At 35.8% G+C, this 22,545-nt stretch overlaps 2 protein-coding genes across 3 annotated transcripts in view; one reads left to right on the top strand and one right to left on the bottom strand.

Annotated features, from left to right (window-relative positions):
* Positions 1 to 22,545, top strand: part of LOC132119127 (mitochondrial import receptor subunit TOM20 homolog B) — a 412,651-nt gene that overhangs the window by 277,368 nt on the left and 112,738 nt on the right. The window lies entirely within an intron of this gene.
* Positions 19,539 to 22,545, bottom strand: part of LOC132119727 (zinc finger protein GLI2-like) — an 82,701-nt gene continuing 79,694 nt past the window's right edge. Inside the window, exon 14 of one of the 2 annotated variants that reach the window (XM_059529926.1) lies at positions 19,539 to 22,517. In XM_059529926.1, the coding sequence (XP_059385909.1) occupies positions 20,380 to 22,517 (2,138 nt within the window). In that variant the 3' untranslated portion in view covers positions 19,539 to 20,379. The remainder of the gene's footprint in view (positions 22,518 to 22,545) is intronic. The other variant, XM_059529925.1, reaches the window with a different exon arrangement.

Raw genomic sequence — 22,545 nt, 5'->3', positions numbered from 1 at the left:
ATACAATAAAGTCTATTAAACACTCATGTGCATGTTATTCTAAAAAGTTGTAAAAAATCTGATAAATACATGATTTTTATATGTATATATTTTTTTCTGTTTTATGTCGAAACATCTAAAATGGAATCAATTTCATAAAATGACACCCTGAAACTTTTGCTTTTGTAATTTGTCACGGAAAAAAGATATCTGATTTCTAATTCATTGATTGGATTTGTCCTTTCTTAAACGAGACTCTCGTATCGTCTGCTCTTCTCGTCTTTGAAGCGTATCTCTGACCTTGATTTCACAGTGATCTCACTAAACAAAGTGTCTATTTCTCACACATGCAGACACCTTTATGGTTCTGCTGTTTATTGCGCGTCTGTATTATTTAAATCGCCGCTGAAGTACACCTGAGGCCTGCGTTTATATGTCTGTTTATTTACTGACACTGTCAGCTTATGAACATGCATTCGAAACTGATATTAAATGTCAGTTATTAATAGAATAATTTATACATGATGCATTTTTACCTAGTGCATTTTTGTTTAACATTGCCATGTATGCATTTAACAGATGCTATTATCCAAAGTGACTTCGCTGGCAAACCAAATGCAGAGGAAAAGACTTGACAAATGCAAAGAGGTTGAGTTTTCAGTCATCAGTTCAATGCATCTGAAGTATTTACTTAACCATCTATGTTTCAGTGTGAATTTGCACAGACAATCAAACAGCGCATTTGGTTTGGTCCTCCACTAGGGGGCGTGTTATGCTGATAATTCACATGCTCTTATGCGTTTATGACTCAGACTTGTTGCATTCTTGCATTATTCCTCATGTGCACTAATATTGTCCAACTGTAAATAGGTTTACCGTGGTAAACTGGGCCACTGCAGCATATTACAGACTCACCTGGGGACTTTTTTATCATCCTAAAAATCTGCATTTATATGTCAAGTTCATTTGACTGATTTATGATATAATTCAACATAATAAATTGCATAAATTGCAAAGTTTAATCAATTTAAACTCAACTTTAGTTGATGGGAATGCAACATAATTGTGATCATATAACCCATATGAATAAATAAAAGCGAGGAACACAATTTTACAATGTTTTTTTTTTTAAGTACATTGTTACAAAAGTCATTGCAAATCTAGTTTTGATTTCTATTCCATCCACATTTGCATTAGCATACATGTAGAATATTGTAAGAGTGGACTTGTGTTCACCTACAACATATATATAGATTATATGTTTTGCAGTGTGGATTAAGTGCATTTTACACCAACTTAATCCACAGGTCGTGAAAACATAATTTAGAGAACTATTGGTATTAATGCATAAACACCGAAAATAAAATGTTAGTGTAATGTAGAAGATAGAATCTAGCTTGAGACGCGTGAGATTGTTGGTGAAGGATGGCTTCCTCTGAGCCGCTGGATTTATGACGGTGTCCGGGCTCCAGGCCCTCGGCCCCTCTGATCTGCTTTAGCTCTGGTGACCTCTGACCCCGGGGTCTCTGGGGACACGTGCTCCGCCCTGATTTGCCGAGAGCGAGTTTTGGAGCGTTTGCCATCAGTCGCTCTCTCTGTGTGTGTAACCACGACTGGGCTTCAGCCAGAGCTCACATCTGGTTGAAATTGCCACCTCTGCTAATTACACACGATTTCTTTTGTTTGTTATTGTTTGTTTTGTGATCCATAAACAGGGTTTAATGGTCAGAGCCTGTATGGTATCACCGGGGGGCTGCTGCTGCTCCCTTTCATGTCTCACAGTAAATTATCTGTGTTTTGGGTTATGAAAAGACAGAAATAAACAATGTTCAGATTAGCATGCATTAACTCCTTCAGTGCAGACGCAGAACACAATTCATATCAGCTTTGAGGAAATTTAATGACTTTAATCCACGAGTGTACGTCTAGTTTGGTTTGTCACTACTGGTATGTCTAGAGATTTCGAAAAATCTTATTATGAATATAATATCACAGTATTATGTTTCTGACATGTTTCAATTGTAAAAATGAATGTATTTAATTTCCCTTAAATAACTGTTGTTTTCGTATCATTGAGATATTATTATATTTTTAATTGATATTTTGAATAAGATTTTATTTATACATTTTAATTAAATTTTTTTTTTTATTTTTTGGTATTTTTAGCTCTCTCTTTCTCTCTCTCTCTCTCTCTCTCTCGCTCTATATATATATACATTTATATGAATTTTTATTTCAGTTTTTGTTATTTTAGTTTTTAATTTAGTATTTTTTATTTCATTTAATATTTATTTGCTTCTTCAATAAATATTAAAAAAGTTTTCTTTTTTTTTTCTTTTTCTTTTCAGTTTTAGGTAACTATAATAAACCTGCTTATGAATTAAATAAATCAATATATTTTTTATTTAATAAATAAATGAATAAATATAATATTTAATATGCATTTAAATTGAAATCAAAAATCAAAATCAAATATACATATTAGATTTGATATATTGTTCTGCTCTTTATACAAATACATATTAAATCAAATATATTTATTTTTTTGTTTTTATTTAGTTTGAGTTTATTTCACCTCTATACAAATACATTTGACTTAATACACAACAGCATTCACACATATAATCTCACATGAAAACAAACATTTATTTTTGGTTTTTACTGTTTTTTTTTTACAACATGAAAAAATTAATATATTATAAACATTAATATCATGAATTTCTGTAAAGCTGCTTTGAAACAATAAGTATTGTAAAATTAGATTTTTTTCAAAGCATATTTAAAGAAAAATATTGATTAGTGTCAGTAAATATTTCTACTGAGCTTTGCGACTGCTAAAGTTGACAATAAGGCGTGAACATATTCCGATATAATAAACATTAACATCATATTTACTGCACATTTCATTCTTTTAATGCACTATAAACCTGTCCGATTCCTCTCAAGATAAAGAGTCGGTCTGTTTCAGTGTCTTTAAGAAGGTTTCTCTCGTTCTCTAGTCAAACAGAAGAGCAGAAGTGTAAAAGCAGAGCTCTCACATGCATCAATTCCTCTGGTAGATCACACTTTAAAGAGGAGCAGCCCCATTAGCCTCTTCTTCTCTCTTTAGTTCTCCTCTCGTTCCTCGGTCTTGTCCAGCTGGCGCTCACCAGGGCTTCTCCTTCCCCGGCGAGACCCTTCAAACACTTCGTTAAAAGAGGACAACCGAGGCAAGTGTTTCAGCGTGAGTCCTTAGCTGAATATTAAACTCAGTTCTGCTCGCGGACAGAAGACAACGAGACGCTCGTGAGACTGGATCTGTGTAGAACTACATCTGAACTTCACACCCTGTAGATGTGATCGTGTTGAATTATCAGCAAACACTGTCCATACTACTAGTTCTTGAGTGATTGTGATCAAGTAAAGGTCAGAATAAGGTCAGTAATATCTCCAGATGAACTCTTCCTGGACTGAAGCAGCTCAGCTTTACTTGATTCTCCATCAATCATGTTTTAGAGTCTCAAATCTGATCCTCAGGATCTTTCGAAGAGCGTTTGTTTCCAGAAGCTTTACTTTCACTGTTCCTCAGCGGAGGAATGATCTTAATATTCAAACGTTGTTAGTACAACATTCTCAGAAAGTCCTTTTGATGTCGTCTGCGCTTGATTAAAGTTCTCTTAATGTTGAGAGGAAACGTCGTAGAATATTAAACAAATGTTCTTTTGGGTAAAAATATAACGTTCTTAGAATATAAAAGAAAAGGCTTTCAGATAACATTATGTTTTGGGTGAGCATAAAATTAGTAGAATGTTGTAAGAAATGTTTTTGTAACCTTTACATAACGTTATAATCACAGCAGGAAAAGTGTTTTAAAAAAAACAATGTTCAAACAGCATTTTTATAACCTAAATTTGTTACCTGGGAACTTATATTTATATCGTTTTATGTAAGGATCTGTGGTTCTGTCATAAAGATCTCACTGATTTACATCACAAGCTTCAGAATTTCATCATATAAAAATATCAGAATCTGCTGATTTAATCAATTTTACCTTTATATTCTCACTATATGAGCCAAAAAAGCCTGTTAGATCAAAAACACATATGCAAACTTTTAAAAAATATATTTAAATATACTTAATATTATTTAATATGTCAGGCTTTACAGGGTTACATTGTGTTATGAAACTATTTAACACCCATAATGTGATTTCCAGGTACAAATAAGAAGCAGAGCTTGATTTTATTCAGAGATGAATTGATTCGGTGTTGAAAGTGTGTGTATTTGAATGTATAACATGCACTTATTAGCTCAGGAAGATGAATTAGGATTGTAAATCAAGTGATGTTGATTTGATGTTGACTGTAAGATCACATAATGATTCTGAACCGGTTTGGTTGTGCATTAAGATCCTCCATGTGTTCTGTGTTTTCTCTTTCATCTCGCTCTTGTGTTTATATTTCTGTTTCCGCTCTTCTTGCATGAAGCCTCGACGTGACGTCTCGATTCGGGCACGGCTTGCAAGATGAATTTCGAGACGTTTGCATGATGTGTGCAACTGGATTTTTCAGATAGAGCGGCTTCGGTTATCTGTGTGGGATACTGTGAGGAGGGAAATGAGGAAGAGGAAGGTGTTTGGGAACAAGGTCAGCGGCTGGGAATGTGGAACGCTTTCTCTCTTATCCTCGTGCAATCTGCTTGTCAGGAAACCACCAAAACTCTGACATTAATGCAAATTATAGTTTGATAATTTAATAACTCGGCCGGCCTGATGCGTCCGTTTTATTGTAATTATCATCAGCCCGGGGGTTGCGTTCCATCATGGTAAAATAAACATCATCTATCATCCTTGCTGATGATTAGCCTGTGACAGGCCGGGGAAGCTGGTTTGCATAAATCAGGCCTGATGCCGTCTGCACGAGTCCGGCTCTATTTTTCACAGGCCCAGATTAGATGGCGTCCGCTGGACTTGAAATAAGGTCATTGCCTTGGTAATAATCAGAGCTGGATCACCAGTGTGTTAGCGTTGTGCATCCAACTAGTCACTTAATGGAGTCTAAAGCACAGCATCTGCTGGTTGGATCTGCAGGCTGGATGTGTTCAATGCTGCAGGATGATAGTGAATATCTGTTTAAAGCTTTGGAAAAGAACCTTTCTTTCTTAATAGAAGATATTTTAAAGGAACCGTTCACCCTAAAGTTAAAATTAGCTGAAAATGTGCTCACCCTCAGGTCATCTGAGATGTAGATGAGTTGGTTTCTTCATCAGATTTGGAGAAATGTAGCATTGCATCACTTGCTTTGCAGTGAATGGGTGCCGTCAGAATGAGAGTCTGATAAAAACATCACAATAATCCACAGCACTCCAGTCCATCAGTTAACATCTGGAGAAGACAAAAGCTGCGTGTTTGTACGAAACTTGAAGTGCTGTGGATTATTGTGATGTTTTTATCAACTGTTTGGACTCTCATTCTGACGGCACCCATTCACTGCAGAGTATCCATCGCTGAGCTTAGTTTTGTATTGTAATTGAAATTTACAGACTTCAATAAAATGCTAAATTAAAATCAGTGTGAATGAACCCTTCAGTAAAAACCTTCAAAATATAGAGAGGAATAAAACTGCTAAGTTTGGTGTTTTAAAGTGCTGCTGAAGTGCAGGAGAAAACTTTTAAAGATTTTGATTAAAATCCACAGACGTAAATCGATAAAGTGCAATAAAATAAACACTTAAATGCATATTTTTTATATTTTTATTTCCACTAATGGGAATGAATATACAGTATGTTACGAAAGCAAAATAGGCCAAAATAATAGAAACTCATTAGTGCATGAAAATAAATATATAAATCAAATCTTAGAAGCCACTCTTGCTAACTTTGAAGAAACCATTATAATATATTATATACGTGTTGGTTTTAGCCTAAATTGTTGAATTATTTGTCTCGATGTACATTCACAGTAGAAAGCGAAGTATTTTTGGAGCAGTCAAACATGTTCATTGAATGAAAGAGACATAATGCATCTTTAGTGTTTGAACTCTTCATGAGGGAAGAGCTCTGAACCTGAAGCTTTCTCTCTGTTACCACAACAGAAGACGCTCACACCGTCAGTCTTTGTGAAGATGTAAGCTGCATTATTTATGTGCAAACCACCGTTACGTTTCTGACCCGTGTGGCTTTGAGATGAAAGCACAGTGGCCGCTGTGTTTTGGGTTTGGTGGGGTGAGCTTGGGCTCTGTTTGTCTTAAAAGGGGTGTTTTTTCCTTTAGTTTAACTCAAGCTCTTTTAGTGCAAAACTCTTTTATTTCTTTGTAATATTTCTAAGATGACAGCTCTCACAGGAGGTTACGTCTTTTAGGGTATATTAACACTTTTAGAGTGACATAGTGCCTAATTTTACATAAATATTATAAAGTGTGTACACTGTGCACATCATGTGAATGCATTATTTAACAGAAGACACTTTATAACATATTGAATCCCACAATGCAATATATTTGATATGACTTTCCTTTTCCAGTCTTTGTGCTTTTCATGTTTAATCAAGCGTGTTAGTTTCTGTTGCTGTAATAATGTAAATAAGTAATATAAATGATTTTTAAAAAAATATTTTTACTCAACTTTTTAATTATTAAAATATTATTTACAAAGTAATATTGTTAATTTAAATATTATTAATTACTACTATGTATTTATTATTATTATTTCAGTTTATTTATTCACTTATTTTAATACTTGATCTAGAAATTAAACAGAATTCAGAAAATTCATTTCATTGGCAACTACCTGAAATAAAATGTTTTATTTTATTTCTGTTAATGTTTATTTTATTTTCAGTATTTTTTTATCATTTAATTTTTATTTTATATATATATAAATATATATATATATATATATATTTTTTTACTTTAAATAGGCAGCAGTTATTTTAATATTTTGAATTTGTTTTTTATATATACTCTCCTGTTTTAATTACATTTAAAATCAAATTTTAAGCAGTTTTGTTGTGCCTATGTAATTTTTTTTATATATGTAATTGTTTTTAATTAATTCTATTTCATTACATTTTATTTTATTCCAGTTTTAGTTATTTTAGCACATCAAGTTAAAATAAACAAAAATGTGAAATGTTTCCTTGGCAACTAGCTGAATTTTTTTAAATGTATTTATATTAAATATATATATATATATATATACTTTTTAAAAATGGTTTTAAGTTTAGTTTTAGTTAATGATCATGACGCTTAGGCAATATAAGTTTTTTATTTGTAATTGTATTATTAATATTTTTAATATGCACATATAGTGTTTAACAGTAGTGTGCAGTGTGCATGGTCACCTGCTGCAGATTTATTGGCTCATCAGCGCTGCTCATGATGTCCAGCTCAAGGTCTAGACTTGATCTCTGACCTCCTTGCATCTTTTCTTTGCGTCGACGCTGACCTGCATGCCAAGGGGATGCTGGGAATGTTTTCCCACCTATAATGTGTGTGTTCAGCACCTCAGGTGCTAAAAGCCACCAGCGTTTCGTGAAGTGGAAATCTGCTCTAAATTTAACTGGAGGACACGCTCTCAATTCCCTCTTTCACAGACAGATAGAGAGAGAGATGAAGAGATGTGTGTGTGTCTGTGTGTGTGTGTGTGTGTGTGTGTCTGTGTGTGTGTGTGTGTGTGTGTGTGTCTGTGTGTGTGTGTGTGTGTGTGACTGTGTCTGTGTGTGTGTGTGTGTGTGTGTGTATTTAAACCACAGAGTTAGTTTTATTCTACAGTGTTGAAATAGTAAGAGAAGGCACAAATGAAGAACAGCCTCGGACAGTGAACATCTCCACTTGTTTGATGATGACTTCATGAAGTGATGAGGACGATCTGTTACTGAAGCACGCCTCGATGTCCAACAGCACCACAAAACATCGTCTCTTCAGATCAAAATGGATAATGCGTATCACAAGGGCTCTTTATCACAATTGTCCCTAAAAGTCCCCAAAACAGATGGTATGTTATTTCAAAAACAGATGCTATTTTGCATAGAAACATGGCATGAATATTTATGTGTAATTATTTCATGACACTGACAGACCTGGAGTGCAGAAATTGTCTCGCGGGCCGCGGCAGAAATCACTGACAGAATAAGAAATATAGTTTTAGGGACACAAAAACTGTCCCACTTACAGATGATGAGAACAAACTCATTTTTCTTTTAGCTCTGTTTAAAGTCTAATTGACTTTATAGGAACAAATATACACATTAGAAATGATGCTTAATCAATTCTGTTTTGTGTCATCCTATTCATTTTAGTCTTGTAAAAATTTATTTTCATAATCAGATCATTTCTTATCAGTGTTATTATAATTGAGATACTATTGTAGTTTTTCTTAATATTTGGTTTTATTTTTATATTATTATATTATAATATTATATTTTAGTTAAAGTGTTTGTCATTTCTGTTGTGTATTTGTAATTTTTATTAATTAAAAAAATGATTTAGTTTTTATTATTTTTATTTTAGTTAATTTATATATGATTTAAAACATAAATAATACAAACTATATAGATTTTTTCAAAAATGACAAATACAATATAAATTACTAAAACTTTAACAAAAATTTAAATGAAAACTGAAAATATAAAAGTAAAAATTTTTTTTACAATAGTATCTCAATTATAATATACATATATTAATTTTAAGTAACTAAAATTGTTTTAGTTTAGTTAACTGTAGTAACCCCGTTTCTTAGCGATATTTTCAGTTTTGAATGAAATATATTTATAATATATTTAATAAATAAAACAAATTATATAGGTTAGAAAAAAGTCCAGCTACCAGGCAACTTTTTCCTAATGTTTTTTAAAAGTCCTATAAATGTTGCAACATAACGTTCTTAAAGTAATATTTATGGAACGTTCCAATTAATAATATTTGATATATACGTTTTCATAACGTTGAGAGAAAACGTTCTTAGAACATGATGTTATTTGAACTTAATGAACGTTCTGTAATGTTTCAATGTTCACATAACGTTTTATTTCGAGTGGAAAGAAAGATAGTAGAACGTTGTAAGAAACGTTATGGTAACCTTTAAATAACGTTATAATCGCGAAGCAAAAACTAGACATTTCAACAATTTCGAAACATTCCGCAACAATGTTCCCACAATGTTTTTAGAATCTAAATTTGTTACCTAGGGTGTTGTAGAAAAACGTTAATGTTTCGAGAACGTTGTCACAACGTTTCCTGTTAGCACTTCTTTTCCGTTGTCTTTTAGCTGATGTTTTGAGCAGCAAGTGTGTTCGTGATCATGTTCATGTTCATGCAGGTCTACACTCATCTAAAGGACTTTCTCTCCACCTCCAGTGTGATTTATCTGCATCCCGCAGCACTCAAACGAAGCCCTTCTCATCTTTCTTCCGGCTCCAGAGCGGATCTGTGTGCCGCTGCATGAGGGCTGTCAGCGCCGCGGGGTTGAGACGGGGTTACAGCGTCCAGATGGAGCTTGTTTGTGGTAAATCTAAGCCAGCGTATAACACTTAAGTTAGCATTCCTGTTAAAGCTGTACCATATGCAGAGAGATGAGTGTGAGTTTGCACGGACTCATACATACAATCACATTCATGATGCTCCGGAAGTCTCTAGTTATGACTTCAACACAATACTAGTGAACTGTGCACACTGCATACTACAGTATGTTATCAGTTTCGAACAGAGGTGGAAAGTAACGAATTACATTTACTCGCGTTACTGTAATTGAGTAGCTTTTTTGTGTACTAATACTTTTTAAAGTAATTTTTTAAATCTGTAATTTTACTTTTACTTAAGTATATTTTGTTTAAAGTATTGTACTTCGCTACATTTTAAAACACATTAATTACTGAGTAAAAAAATAAAAATACAAAGCACAGTTTTGCGTCTCTGAGCAACGTTACAGTGTTTCGTTCCTGAATGAATCAACCGTTTAAATGATTCGGTTCAATCGCAATGACTCACTTATTAACAGTGACTTGCTGACACATACTGGCCATTTTAATTTCACATTTAAAGTATCTTTTGATTTTTTTTTTAAGCATTTCAAATGAGTATTCAACATTTTATGTCTTGTATATCAAAACATTATTCATGCATTTGTAACTGCAGGTTAAATGCATTCTTGTCCTGCACTTAACAGTGTAATAGATCTAAATGCCACTTCCAATGAATCTTCTGCATTTCCTCTGCATTAAAAGATGAGTTTGTTGATACTGATTTGCCTGGTAACAGCCCAAATGTTTTATTATTCTAAATAACTGATTCCTTTAATTAAAAACAACTAGTTTGAGATTAATAGACCTATCCCAGGGGTGTCAAACTCAGTTCCTGGATGGCCGTAGCCCTGCAGAGTTTAGTTCTAACCCTGCTCCAGCACACATATCATGTAGTTTTCAAATAAACCTAAATGATTAGATTAGCTGGATCAGGTGTGTTTAATTAGGGTTATATCTAAACTGTGCAGGACTGTGGCCCTCCAGGAACTGAGTTTGACACCCTTGGCCTGTCCCATTTTGACTCCCTCCCATTGTTAAAATGTAACTAAGTAATTTTTACTCTGAGTAAATTTTAAATGAGATACTTTTTACTTTTACTTGAGTAGATTTTTAGACTGGTACTTTTACTTGTACTTTAACTTTGATTTACTTAGTAAAATTTCATTAATGTAATGGTACTTTTACTTGAGTAGAATATTTTTGTACTCTTTCCACCTCTGGTTTCGAATTAGATTTTATTTTTATACTTATAAAAATAACATAATATATTTTCATTCATAATATAATGAAATTTATTTATAATTGTATTCATATTTATTTTTGTTTTCACTTTAATTTTAGTTAAAATTTCTTGCCTTTTTATTAGTTCTAATGTGTCTAATATGTTTCATAGATGTGTAGTTTATATATATATATATATATATATATATATATATATATATATATATATTAGCTTTACGTATTTTAGTACTTCATGTTAAACTCAACAAAAAATTTACATTGACAACTAGTTGAGATAAAATAAGTTAAAAATTATTTTTGTTTGTTTTATTTCAGTTAATGTTTATTTGATTTCAAGTAGGCTAACAATAATGTTATTTATGGTTCTAGTCTAAGTTTAATAGTGAATTTATGTATGTATATACATGTATATGTGAATAAATTTTTACCTATTTTAAATAAATTTATTGACTTGTAAGTGAACATATTTATTGAAGTTTTTGCAATGCATTCTGGGATTTTTGGTGAAGGGTACATGATACACGGATACACCTTAGAAGGAAAATATTGATACTAAAGTTTTTATGTCAGGCTTATAATGCCTTAATATGCTGTCTATGTAGTGAGCTCATGAGGGTTTGTAGCAGAACATAATGAAAGCACACAGCTTCTATAGTTTTCTTTCACTGTAGTTCTCGGTGTGTTGGTGTTCGTCTCTGAAGTGGGTTAGATGATCCGCCGCAGGGTCTGTCCCCCACCGTCGCTGACCTCTGGGCACTACAGAATTATGCAGTTAGAAATATTAATATTCACCAGACCAGCCCTCCTGACCCCCGGCATCACTCGCTCGCTCTGATTGGCTGGCTGCTGTTGTATTATAATGAGGAGGGCAGAAGTCAGTGGGACAGAGCCATGAGATATTAATAAGTCTTAAAATCGGCCCCTGAGGGCCACCGCTTCGCTCATAGCACCTTTAAATTTGCAGGATCTCTGTCATTCTGCTGAGCCTTTGCCACCGACTCTCTTTTGCCTCTGGCTCATGTTTCAGAGACACTCAACAGAGAACCAGAAATCACTAATCAGCTCTTTATTATATCTCTATTGCTTCTCATACACTGAAAACATTTTTTTGCTATTAAATCTTACAAATAATTAGAGAGAGAGAGAAAAGAACACATTGCATTTTTGTAAGTAAATACACTGAAATATTCCTTTTAAAACAACTTTGAAAAATCTTTTATTGCAACATTTAAATGAAGAGAACACACAACGTGAAACACTAAAATATAATATTTTTCATTTTCAATTATATATATATTTAAAAAAAATTATATATTTACATATATTTATTCACTTGTCAGTGGGATTTTAAATATATATATATATATATATATATATATATATATATATATATATATATATATGTTTATTTTAACAATATATTTTAGGAATATGAATCGACTTTTCAGTGAATAAATTTTTATACTGAGCTTTGTGCAATGCATTCTGGGATTTTTGGTGAAGGATACATGTGATGCGTGACTTTTCAAATTAATATTTTGTAAATTGTATATATTTTGTTTATAATATTTGATTTAAATGAACTCTTTAATATCTCATTTATGTCTCCTACACTAAAAAAGGACTCCGGTAAACATCATTTTATTAACAACTTTGAAAAAAATAAAATAAATATAAAATCTGCATAAAAATGAAAATGAAGAGAACACACAACATTAATCACACATCAAGAACATTGTTTATTCATTTGTGAGTGATTTTTTTTTTTTTTTTGCTGAGCTTTGTGTAATGCGTTTTCTTTAATTTGTCAGTGAATATTTAAGCTGCTTCATATTCAGTTTATAGCTCTGTACTTTAACCATACTCTTACTCATTTGAGCCATTTTTATTTTATATGTGCCGACCTTTAGTAGAAATATTTGTGATTTAACTGCAGTGTCACGAGTTGAACTCCTCTTGTGATATTAAAGCCCTGTTTAAAGTCTTTCGTCAGTGTCAGGACAGGGTTAGACATGATTTTGTGAGACGTCTTGTTTTGGCCGCCCCTCTGTCCTGGTGTTTCTCTGTCTGCTCTTTGACGTGTCTTTACTGGTCTTGTCAGGGTTTGAGTTTCATGTTTCTGTTCATGACAGGAAGGAAGATGTCTGAAGACGCTTCAGCAGAGACACAATCAACAGCTCACTGCACAGGTCTGTTTGGAAAGATACTGCAGGAAATAATGACTGTATATATGAAGAATCTGCAAGATGATTAGAAATACTGCATTTTGTTTCTGTGATTCTCTGAGCCTTGTATGATGATAAGATCCATCTTCAGACTGAAGACACTCAAACACAACTATCACAACACCTGAAAAATCATCACCTGCTTAAACTTAAAAACTTGCCTTCAGTTGTTAAGTGTAATCAAACTGGCTGTACATTTAATCTTAAATTATATTAAATGGGCTTTAAAAAATGAGTTGAATCTGCAGGTATAACTTAAAAATCTTGTAAATGCTTACATTTATTTGGTGCATAATGGAAAAAAACATGTTGCCATATTATTCTTTTAAACAGTGAAAAGATGCAAATATTAAGGAAACAAAATTAAAATTTAAAATTAAGAGCAAAAATAAATGTGGAAAATATTTAAATAAATAAATAATATAAGATATTTTGCATTGTGATTAATGCAAAATAAATAAATATTCTCATTACTGTTTTCTAATGCACAAAAATGTAAATAAAAGAAACATAATTAATGGTTAATTTAGAGCTATTAGGATATTTTTCTTAGTGATTAATTCAAAACTAAATAAATGAACAAATAAATAAAATTAGCACATCCCTCAACAATTGTCATTACTTTAATGCAAATAAATAAATACAAACAAATAAATTAAAAAATAATAAAGATTTTTCCAGCCTATTAAGGTAATCTGCACTGTGATTAACGAAAAAACAAACAAATAAATAAATAAATACGCACATACTTCCACAGTTACGGTAAACTCACTTTAGTTTCTAATTGCTTTATGTTAGAACAGCTATGAATGTGGCTCGTCCAATCGGATTTTTTGCATATCTAATACATTAAAGGATCCGGAATATCATAATAGTTTTATGTGCTACATGCAGAAAGTGTTTTCATCTACACAAGGAGTGTTAAGGGTTTTTTTAATGAATCTTTGCAAATCTCCTTTCCTAATAATGTGCTAGTTTACAAGTTTCAAGGCTGAAGTTTACAGAAGTTCCAGAAGTTACAGAAGCCCGCCCCCACAAGAGGCTTGTGTCAAAACACCAAACGAAAAACTGCGAAACGTAAGCGAAATCTGTGGCAATGAATTCAGAATCCACGATTAGCAAAAACGAATCTTTGAAAAACATTAACAAAGAATGAAGCATATTTGAAGAGCCTGTTAAATTTGTGCGACTGAGTTAATTTTCTTCGTTTTCATTGTTTTTTTCTTCTTTTGTAATGGCCTATTTTTGATAGTTTCTGAAAAAGTTACGTTCAGTTTCATAAAGTTTCGTTCATTATTATTGAAACAAATCTAATTCCATATTTTTTACACTACCATTGAGAAATTTTAACCAAAGTATGTTGTAGACTTTTCAATAAGACCTTAAAGAATCATATCAGCTTGTGGAAAATGGCCATCTGATGACCCCTTTAATACAAGTTAAGGAGACATCAGTTTTGTGAAGGTGTGATAGTGTCATTATGCCACCGGCGCGGACCGAACACCCAGAATCTGTCAGGAGTGAGTGTGTCCGACACCACGGAGGAGGATCTGTCACGCAGCCCCCCATTTCAGAGATTAAAGACTCCACGAGGCTCACCGTCTCAATTCAGATCATCAACCTGAGTCTGATGAGGAACCTCTGAGGGTTTCAGCTGCTTTAAAGGCGTCTTTCCCTTTCATCAACAGTCTTTCAGTCAACACGTCACGGTTAATGCGGATCAGATGCCGTGGTTCTCCGGGGCTTTGCCCGCAGGCGGCTCTCTGAGACCGAGAGAGAGATCTGAGAGCTGCCCTTCTTTCTTCCTCACTCACTCACTCACTCACTCACTCACTCAGTGTTAAAGAAGCTGGAGAGTGCTTGAGGAGTCTCTCTCTCTCTCTCTTGTTATTAATTAGCTCTCACTGAGACTCGTCTGTTTCTGCAGAGAGCTGCATCTGCAAATGCTGCATTTAAACACATCGGTCTGTGGATTATAAGGAAACATTATCCAGATGAACATGAGCATCTTGTTTCAGTGAGTGGAACAATTCAGTTTGTCTTGCTGGTTGAACACGTCCAGCTCGTATTTCAATCCAAAATTTAAATAAATAGATAAGCAAACAAGCATATTCATCAATCATTCTCACTACTGCAATGCAAGCAGCACCTGGTCTTAGTAGTTGAGAAATCTGCAACGAGTAGACAGGTGCACAGTTTTTAACCCTTTAATGCCCAATAACTTTTTTTTCAATCTATTCTAGTTTGAAGGAGTTACATATCTATGCACTGTAGTGTACCCAATGATTTACTCAGAGATGTGCACACAGGATTGCTTTCTATAACACTATTTGAGCAAATGGAACAACATTTATGACACAGCTGTTGTCAGATTTCTTTGGTGATTTCAAATATGAAATTTAACTGTAAGCTTAGTGACCAGTTTTGGAGAACTTGATGTTGCCCCATTCAAAGATGGCCGCCGAGTGACATGACTTGTCTTAAAAGAACATTGACTCAAAATCATTATCTTGTTTTTGACAGATGTGGCTTTCAGAGGCTTTTGCATTGGAAGTCTTAGAACGTTAAATACCAACAGCAATAGAGAGGACATTTGAAAAACATTACATTCTATGTCCCAAACCTCATTTTATTAATAAAAAAATAGCCAACTTTTATTTAAAACAATTAGAACCAGTATCATATGTGAGCACAAATCTATTAATGCGCACTTCACTCCTACAGTACATGCCTGCACTTTTATATGACCTAATAAATAAATATAGACTGTAAGCGTTGACATAAATTATAAAATCTGAAGATTTATAATTTTGTGTAAATTATATTACAGTTTTAACTAAAATATACAAATACGATTTATATTTGCCCATCAGGCATAATATACCCTTTGGTGCATGACGTCAGATATATTTTCTGTCACATAAAAAGGTGTACAAAAAGAAGATTTCGGACATCCTTTTTACCTGAAAAATATTTTTTTTTGTACCTGAGAATAAAATGATTTAACACTTAGATAAATGGTGCATTTTCTCTTTCCTATGCCTTATTGAATAGATGATACGTCATCACTTCATACTTCATACTACATCACTTCACCAGTTCATGGTTGGGAGAAGGTACATGGTTTAACATGGCTTAATATATATTTTTGAAATAATTCAGAATATGTAGAAACAAAAAATTGTTTAATCTCTAGGGTTTTGTAGCATAACGACATCAGTGGTAACCTGGACATGTCGTCAGATGAAAGGGGAATCTGATCTGTCTTTGATGTTTTCTGAGTTTCCGGACACTGCAGAAGCCTGAAGTCTCTCGTCAGCTTTCCCTGGTCAGTGTTTGTGTACGAGTGTGACCCAAACGGGTCGGTTTCCAGGGGTCAGGAAGAAGAGATGAACCTGTGTTTGATTACTAACCCACTAAGGGATAAAGCTACGGCTGGAAAATAACTATAATTAAAGGGAGAGTTCACCCAAAAAATGAAAATTACCCCATGATTCACTCACCCTCAAGCCATCCTCAGTGTGTATGACTTTCTTCTTTCAGACGAATACAATCAGAGTTATATTAAAAAAATATCCTGGCTCTTCCAAGTTTTATAATGACAGTGAATGGGTGTTATTTTTTCAGTAGTCCAAAATGAGTCCAATAAAGTGCATCCATCCATCATAAAAAGTGCCTTACATGGGTCCAGAGCTGAATAAAGGCCTCCTGTAATGAATAAATACGTTGTTGCAAGAAAAAAAATCCATATTTAAAACTTTATTTACTGTAATCTCTAGTTTCCGCTGACTATCATTCATGCCTTTATTCCAGCGGCTGATGTCGGCCTATTGTAAGGGGAGAGAGCAAAACAAAACACCGGTCACGAATTAGAAGTATTTGTAAAGAAGAATGTCAGAGGATTTCGATAAAAGCCAAGAGGAGACTGGTTTTCCTTTGCTAAAGTAAGGAAACTTTGCTTCCTTTGCTCCTGTAAACAAACGTCGGTTCTTGAGAGACTAACATATTCTCACCAGACCTTAAAGTTTGAAATATCTTGCAAAAAATATTTCAATTTTTCTTACAAAAACACATCAATTCGATTCAGGAGGCCTTTATTTACCCCTCGGAGCCATGAGGGACATTTTTTATGATGGATGGATGAACTTTATTGCACTACTGAAAAATTACACCCATTCACTCCTATCATAAAGCTTGGAAGAGCAGGACGTTTTTAAATATAACTCTGGTTTCATCTGAAAGATGAAAGTTATATACACCTAGGATGGCTAGAGAGTGAATTAATTCAGAAAAAAATTCATTTTGGGGTTAACTATCCCTTTAAATTTGCTACCTTTTAAATTGTGTTTTATTAACGTCTACCCCAACCCTAAACTTAATCTTACAAAAATGCAGATACAGTACTTAATTGTTGTTCAGCATGACAAAAATGACACAGCATTGATGTGTGCATGCACAGGACAATCTGCTGTAACTAGCCCTAACCCATGGAAGGGCCAGTTCATTGACTAGCAGCGGCCCCTGCGCATATGTGTGTATGTGTGTGTGTGAGAGAGAGTCTTGCCCTGCAGTGTGTTAATTAGCATCTCTTCCTGCCATGGCTGCCTGCATCTTTAATTGATTGATCGGCCGGTGTGTGTGTGTAGTTCTCCGGTCTGCTCTCGCTGCTCACCCAATCTGTCACGCTGCTACTCATGTGGACAGCAGCACTACATTACAGCATCGTTAGCTCAGCGATCTCCTGAGCCCCGCTCTCAACACACACCATTACCAAATCCCACAAGCCCACGCTCTGCTTCTCCTATTATATCTGTCTGCCTTTCTCCGCGGCTCTCGTTGGACTCTGAGGGAAACCTAATGGATGCTTGTTTCCTGCCCCATATAAAGTTTGAGATGACACTGTTTGGGATACTATCAAGAGAGACGGACAATGTTTACAATCACGTCACCTAATCATAAACATTATCCAGGTTAGATGCATTTTGAACATCTTCCAGGTCCAAACAGTCAGCAGAAGTTAGAAAAAAGTGTTTATTATGCTTGAATTATGGATATTTATCTTACAAAAATGCATGGATTCACTACATGGGGGCCTTTAATGATAATTTAAAGTACAATAATTTAATGATAATTTAAAGTATAATAAATTTAAAAACAATTATTTTAAGTTGTAATAATATTTCACAATATTACAGTTTTTTTCTGTATTTTTGATCAAATAAATGCAGGCTTGATGAGCAGAAGAAACTTCTTACAAAAACATTAAAAATAGTAATGTTTCCAAACTTTTGGTCTGTACTGTACACCTATGATGCTTCGAGACTAATTAGAAGATGGACACATTTCCATTCTGGGGTTAACTAACCCATTAAGGGTTTTTAAATGTAAGGATACAAAAAGCATGTGATGTAACACAACACTTAAAGACAATCCTTCTTTGGGAATAACATCAGAAGCACATAACCAAAAGTTCATCTATACAGAAAAACGCTTTCATCTGCTTAAAAATCCTCTATTATTCTTGCCCCATAGACCTTTACTGTAAAAGTGTTTTGAAGTCCAAACTGTTGTTACAAGCAATCAATAGCATGTCAGAAAATGTTGTAAAAAAATAAAAAACCATGCAAAATGACATTTTTTATTAAAATTAGTCTCATCTTTCTAAACAAATTGCTCTAGATTGCATGCACACTTTAACTCTCTTATATCATTTAAGCAATATGCAGATCTCTCAGAAGGTCACTAGGGTCGCGTCTTTACAATGCCTTTCAACCCACTGTATGTGCTCTGGCAATTTCCCTTTCGTCCGCTCTCAGACTTCAACGCTTTTTCCCCATTTTTTCTTTTTCTTTCTCATCCTCTGGCTATTCCTCCTAAGGCTATTTTCCCGGCTCTTTCATTTCTCAGAGAGAATACGAAATTTCAGCTATCAGAAACAGGAGATCAAACGAGGCCTCGGCTGAATTCACTGTCAGAATAAAACCATTTGTTCCTGAGGCTTTTACTCCGAAGACCTCGTCCCAGGACCGTTTCCTTCTTCAAGTGTGTCTTTTATGTGGTTTAGGCAGTCGCTCCTCTGAGGTCAGTCTGCCACTGTTCATTTGAGAAAACATGGGGGTTTACTCCAGAACCTACTCAGTATGCACAAGACGTGCATTCAGTGTTCTTAAAGCAGCCCACTCTCAAACCAAAATTTAAAAAACTATTTCTAAAGTCACATGACTGTTGCCCAACTTGATTTTGCCCAACTTGGCCGACAAGTAAGAGAAATGCATTACCAGCAAATGATAAGAGCAGATTTCATTTACGTTCTACATCCATCAATACTCATAATAAATGCACAGACACTATTTAAACTGAACAGAGATGACATCACTGAATCCAATGATGAACTGCCTTTAACTATCATTTTGCATTATTGACACTGTTTTCCTAATGAATGTTGTTCAGTTGCTTTGACGCAATGTATTTTGTTTAAAGCGCTATATAAATAAAGGTGACTTGACTTGACTCAAACACTGTCATCACAAGAACTAGGAAGGTCCAAAAACTCAATTCCTGTAGCTCATGCATGGTGCTAACAAAGGCAAGGTCATGATTCCCAGGGAAAGTACACTGAATGCAATGCATCTAAACTTAAGGCATTAAACTCTTAGCAGAATTTTCTTCACAAATGCCCTGCATCTAGAATGAAGAAGCAAACAACACTGTAGTAGAAAAACAACAATATTGTATTTCATAAAAAATGTACAAAAGATATCTACATGATCCAGCCTTGTTAAATGAATCTGTGTACAACACGACAGTTTCTGTATATTGAGTTCAGCAGTCCAATATAATCAGTTTGTGTTGAGTTCGGTTCAGACTTGAGGGCTGCAATCTCTTTAAAGCGCTGTTATGTTCCTGTGATTCTATTCAGGTCTTCAGTAAATCAAAACAAAAATTTGTGATTTCTGATTCTGAACCACACTTTCAAGAGTCAAGTTAATGTTTCATAATATTTTATCTGCATATTCACTTGGGACCTCTCTCCTGTCTAGTAAAAACAAGGATAGGAAGCATAATATTACATTTAATTTACAGAATATACAAAACCTCTCGATAAGACACAGTCCCGTTCTGCTAGAATAATGTAATTCCTGCATATGCTTGTGCACAGCGAGGCACTTGTTCCTGTGTTCATGTCGTCAATTCAGAAGTCATATAAAAATACAGGACTGTCTCTTATCAAATTCTCTGTCTGTTCATATGTGCTGTACATACACTGGTCTAAGGCAAAGTATGGCTTGTTGAACAAAACAAAAAGACAAAAACTAATACTATACATAACAATACACTTTTAAAAAGCATGTAAAAATGTTTACGCAATATTACGTCCTTGTTCAAAGTCATACGCTTTAAAAACCTTCTCTTTAAATCTTGTGCTTGCTGTTTTTTCTATGACATCATATTGAGGAACTTGTTCTCCTCTGCGAGGGCAGTCAGCATGGAGCTCATGTCTCCGATGGCCATGTTGCCGATTCCTGCAGGTACTGGAGGCAACGTCACTGAGTTCCTGGGCGTGGTGAGACGAGAGGAATTCTGGGATAGGCTGCGGAGGAGGGTGGGGCTTAAAGTTCCGGAAATGAGGCTGGAGTGGTCGCCATCATCCAGCATAGCATCAAAGTCGATCTGTGGATGCTCTGCTCCGTTTGAATCCACTGTGCTGGAGACCTGATTTGTTTCAGGGGAGCCTATGGAGACCATAGCTGCGCTCTCTGCATCCACCATTCCCAGACTGCTGGAATGGAACATGTGAATCTGCCCAGTGTAGAACATGCCATTGGTATTTGTGCTGTTAACACCCACGTCAGCTGATTTTTTGGAACTGGCCTCGGAGGTGTCATATGTAGGGCTAAAGTTGGATTGTGGGTAACCAAGTTGCTGCGCTGCAGTTGTTGTTGGCCCTGAGAGCTGTCCACTGTAGGGTTTAGGTTCTGTGGGCGGCCTTGGCTGTAGCAGTCCGTGGTTTCCGTTCAGCATGGGATTCTGGGGCGGAATGCCATAGCCTTGTTGGTTGATGCTCATCTGGGAATAATTTCCCTGATTATTTGGAAAAGTGGCATTGCTTTGACTAGCTCGTACCCTGTTATTCTGTATGCTGCCAGGCTGTGCCGTCAGCGTTTTACCAGATGGACTCAGCAAACCTACACTGTCATTCAAAGCAGAGCCTTGATGGTAACCATACAGAAAGTTCACCTGCTCTGTGTTAGCCGGGCGTAGTGGTTGCTTCTGGTTGATCCTCTGGGAATTAAACTCGTTATTCCGTTGCACGTGATTCTGCTGGGCAGCATGAGCGAGGTTGTGACTCATCAGCCCAACTTGTTGGTTGGAGCTGACGCTCAGAAAAGGGCTGAGGTTTTGTTTTTGTTGGACTGCGGTGAGGTTTCCCCGCCCTGATCCCTGCTTGGTTTGGCTGTGAGATGAATCGACTGTCCCTGAACTGACCTCATTCCACTGCACCGGCATCTGGCTCTTAGTGTCATTGGGGGAACCTGGAAACGTCTGCTGGGAACTCAGAGCTGCAGTTTGACGTGTTACAGCATTCAAGTTGCCCTCCACCAAGGCTAGGCGTCTCTGGTAATGGGACTGCTGCGGGGAGCTAAAGCTGTGGATGCTCTGTCCAGGGTGGTGGCTGTACGCTGTCGCTGCATGTTGGACAGAATCTTTATTTTGAGATGTAAGGTACTGAGTGACATCATCAGGCAACATCACTGCATCATCAAGACCATTGTCCATTTCACTAGCCACGGTTTCTAGCGCCACATTTTCAGAAATGCTTGGAGGTCGGGGTGGATACATGTGGTGGTTTACATTACCCTCAGACAGGGTGTTGATTTGCGAAAAGTGTCGACTGGATGCAAGAGGGTGTAACGACTGATAGGACAAGCTGTTGTAACGTTGCTGGAGGGAATGCTGCTCTGCACCTACTCTTCTAACTGGGTCGCTCGCTCTTCGAGTGATGTTTCCTGTCACCTCATGGGGCAAGATGCTACGGTTAGCATAGCTGGTGTCACTACACCTTCTGGGAACTGAAGGGGGATGCATAGGGAGTGTGGCCATTTCATGGGAATCCCCTAACAGGGCCATCCGAGTCCTCAGACTCATGCAGTCCATATTAGGAAGAGGGGTGGGTGGAGCGCCTCCTGTTGCAGCAGCATACTTGGCTTTGAGTCTGTAGTGTTGGGCAGGAGTCAGACTGAGTAGACTGGGGAGTCCTCCACATTGGCTGGCCTCGCTGGACCTTCTAGACAAATCGGTGGAAATGGGGTCGTATGAGCCAGTAGAGCTGATGTTGTTAAGACGGCCACCAGGTTGCGAGGTCTGGCTGGACCGACGACTGGAATAGCATGGCGAGATTCCCGATGAACGACGACTGAGGATGTAAGCCGAGCTTGTGGTGCTGGCTAGGCTGTCACGGCGCTCCACCAGCTGACTCAGAACTGTCGTCTCTCCGGGACAAAGGTCACCCAGGTGTGGGCTGGAGATGGAAAGACCTGGATCAATCAGACCGCCAGAACCTTCCAATAAAGAACCTGCAACAGAGAGCAGCTGAATTTAGAG

This window comes from Carassius carassius, chromosome 38, assembly GCF_963082965.1.
Source record: "Carassius carassius chromosome 38, fCarCar2.1, whole genome shotgun sequence".
NCBI classification, from domain to species: Eukaryota; Metazoa; Chordata; class Actinopteri; order Cypriniformes; family Cyprinidae; genus Carassius; species Carassius carassius.
This window is presented reverse-complemented; position numbering and strand designations above follow the sequence as displayed.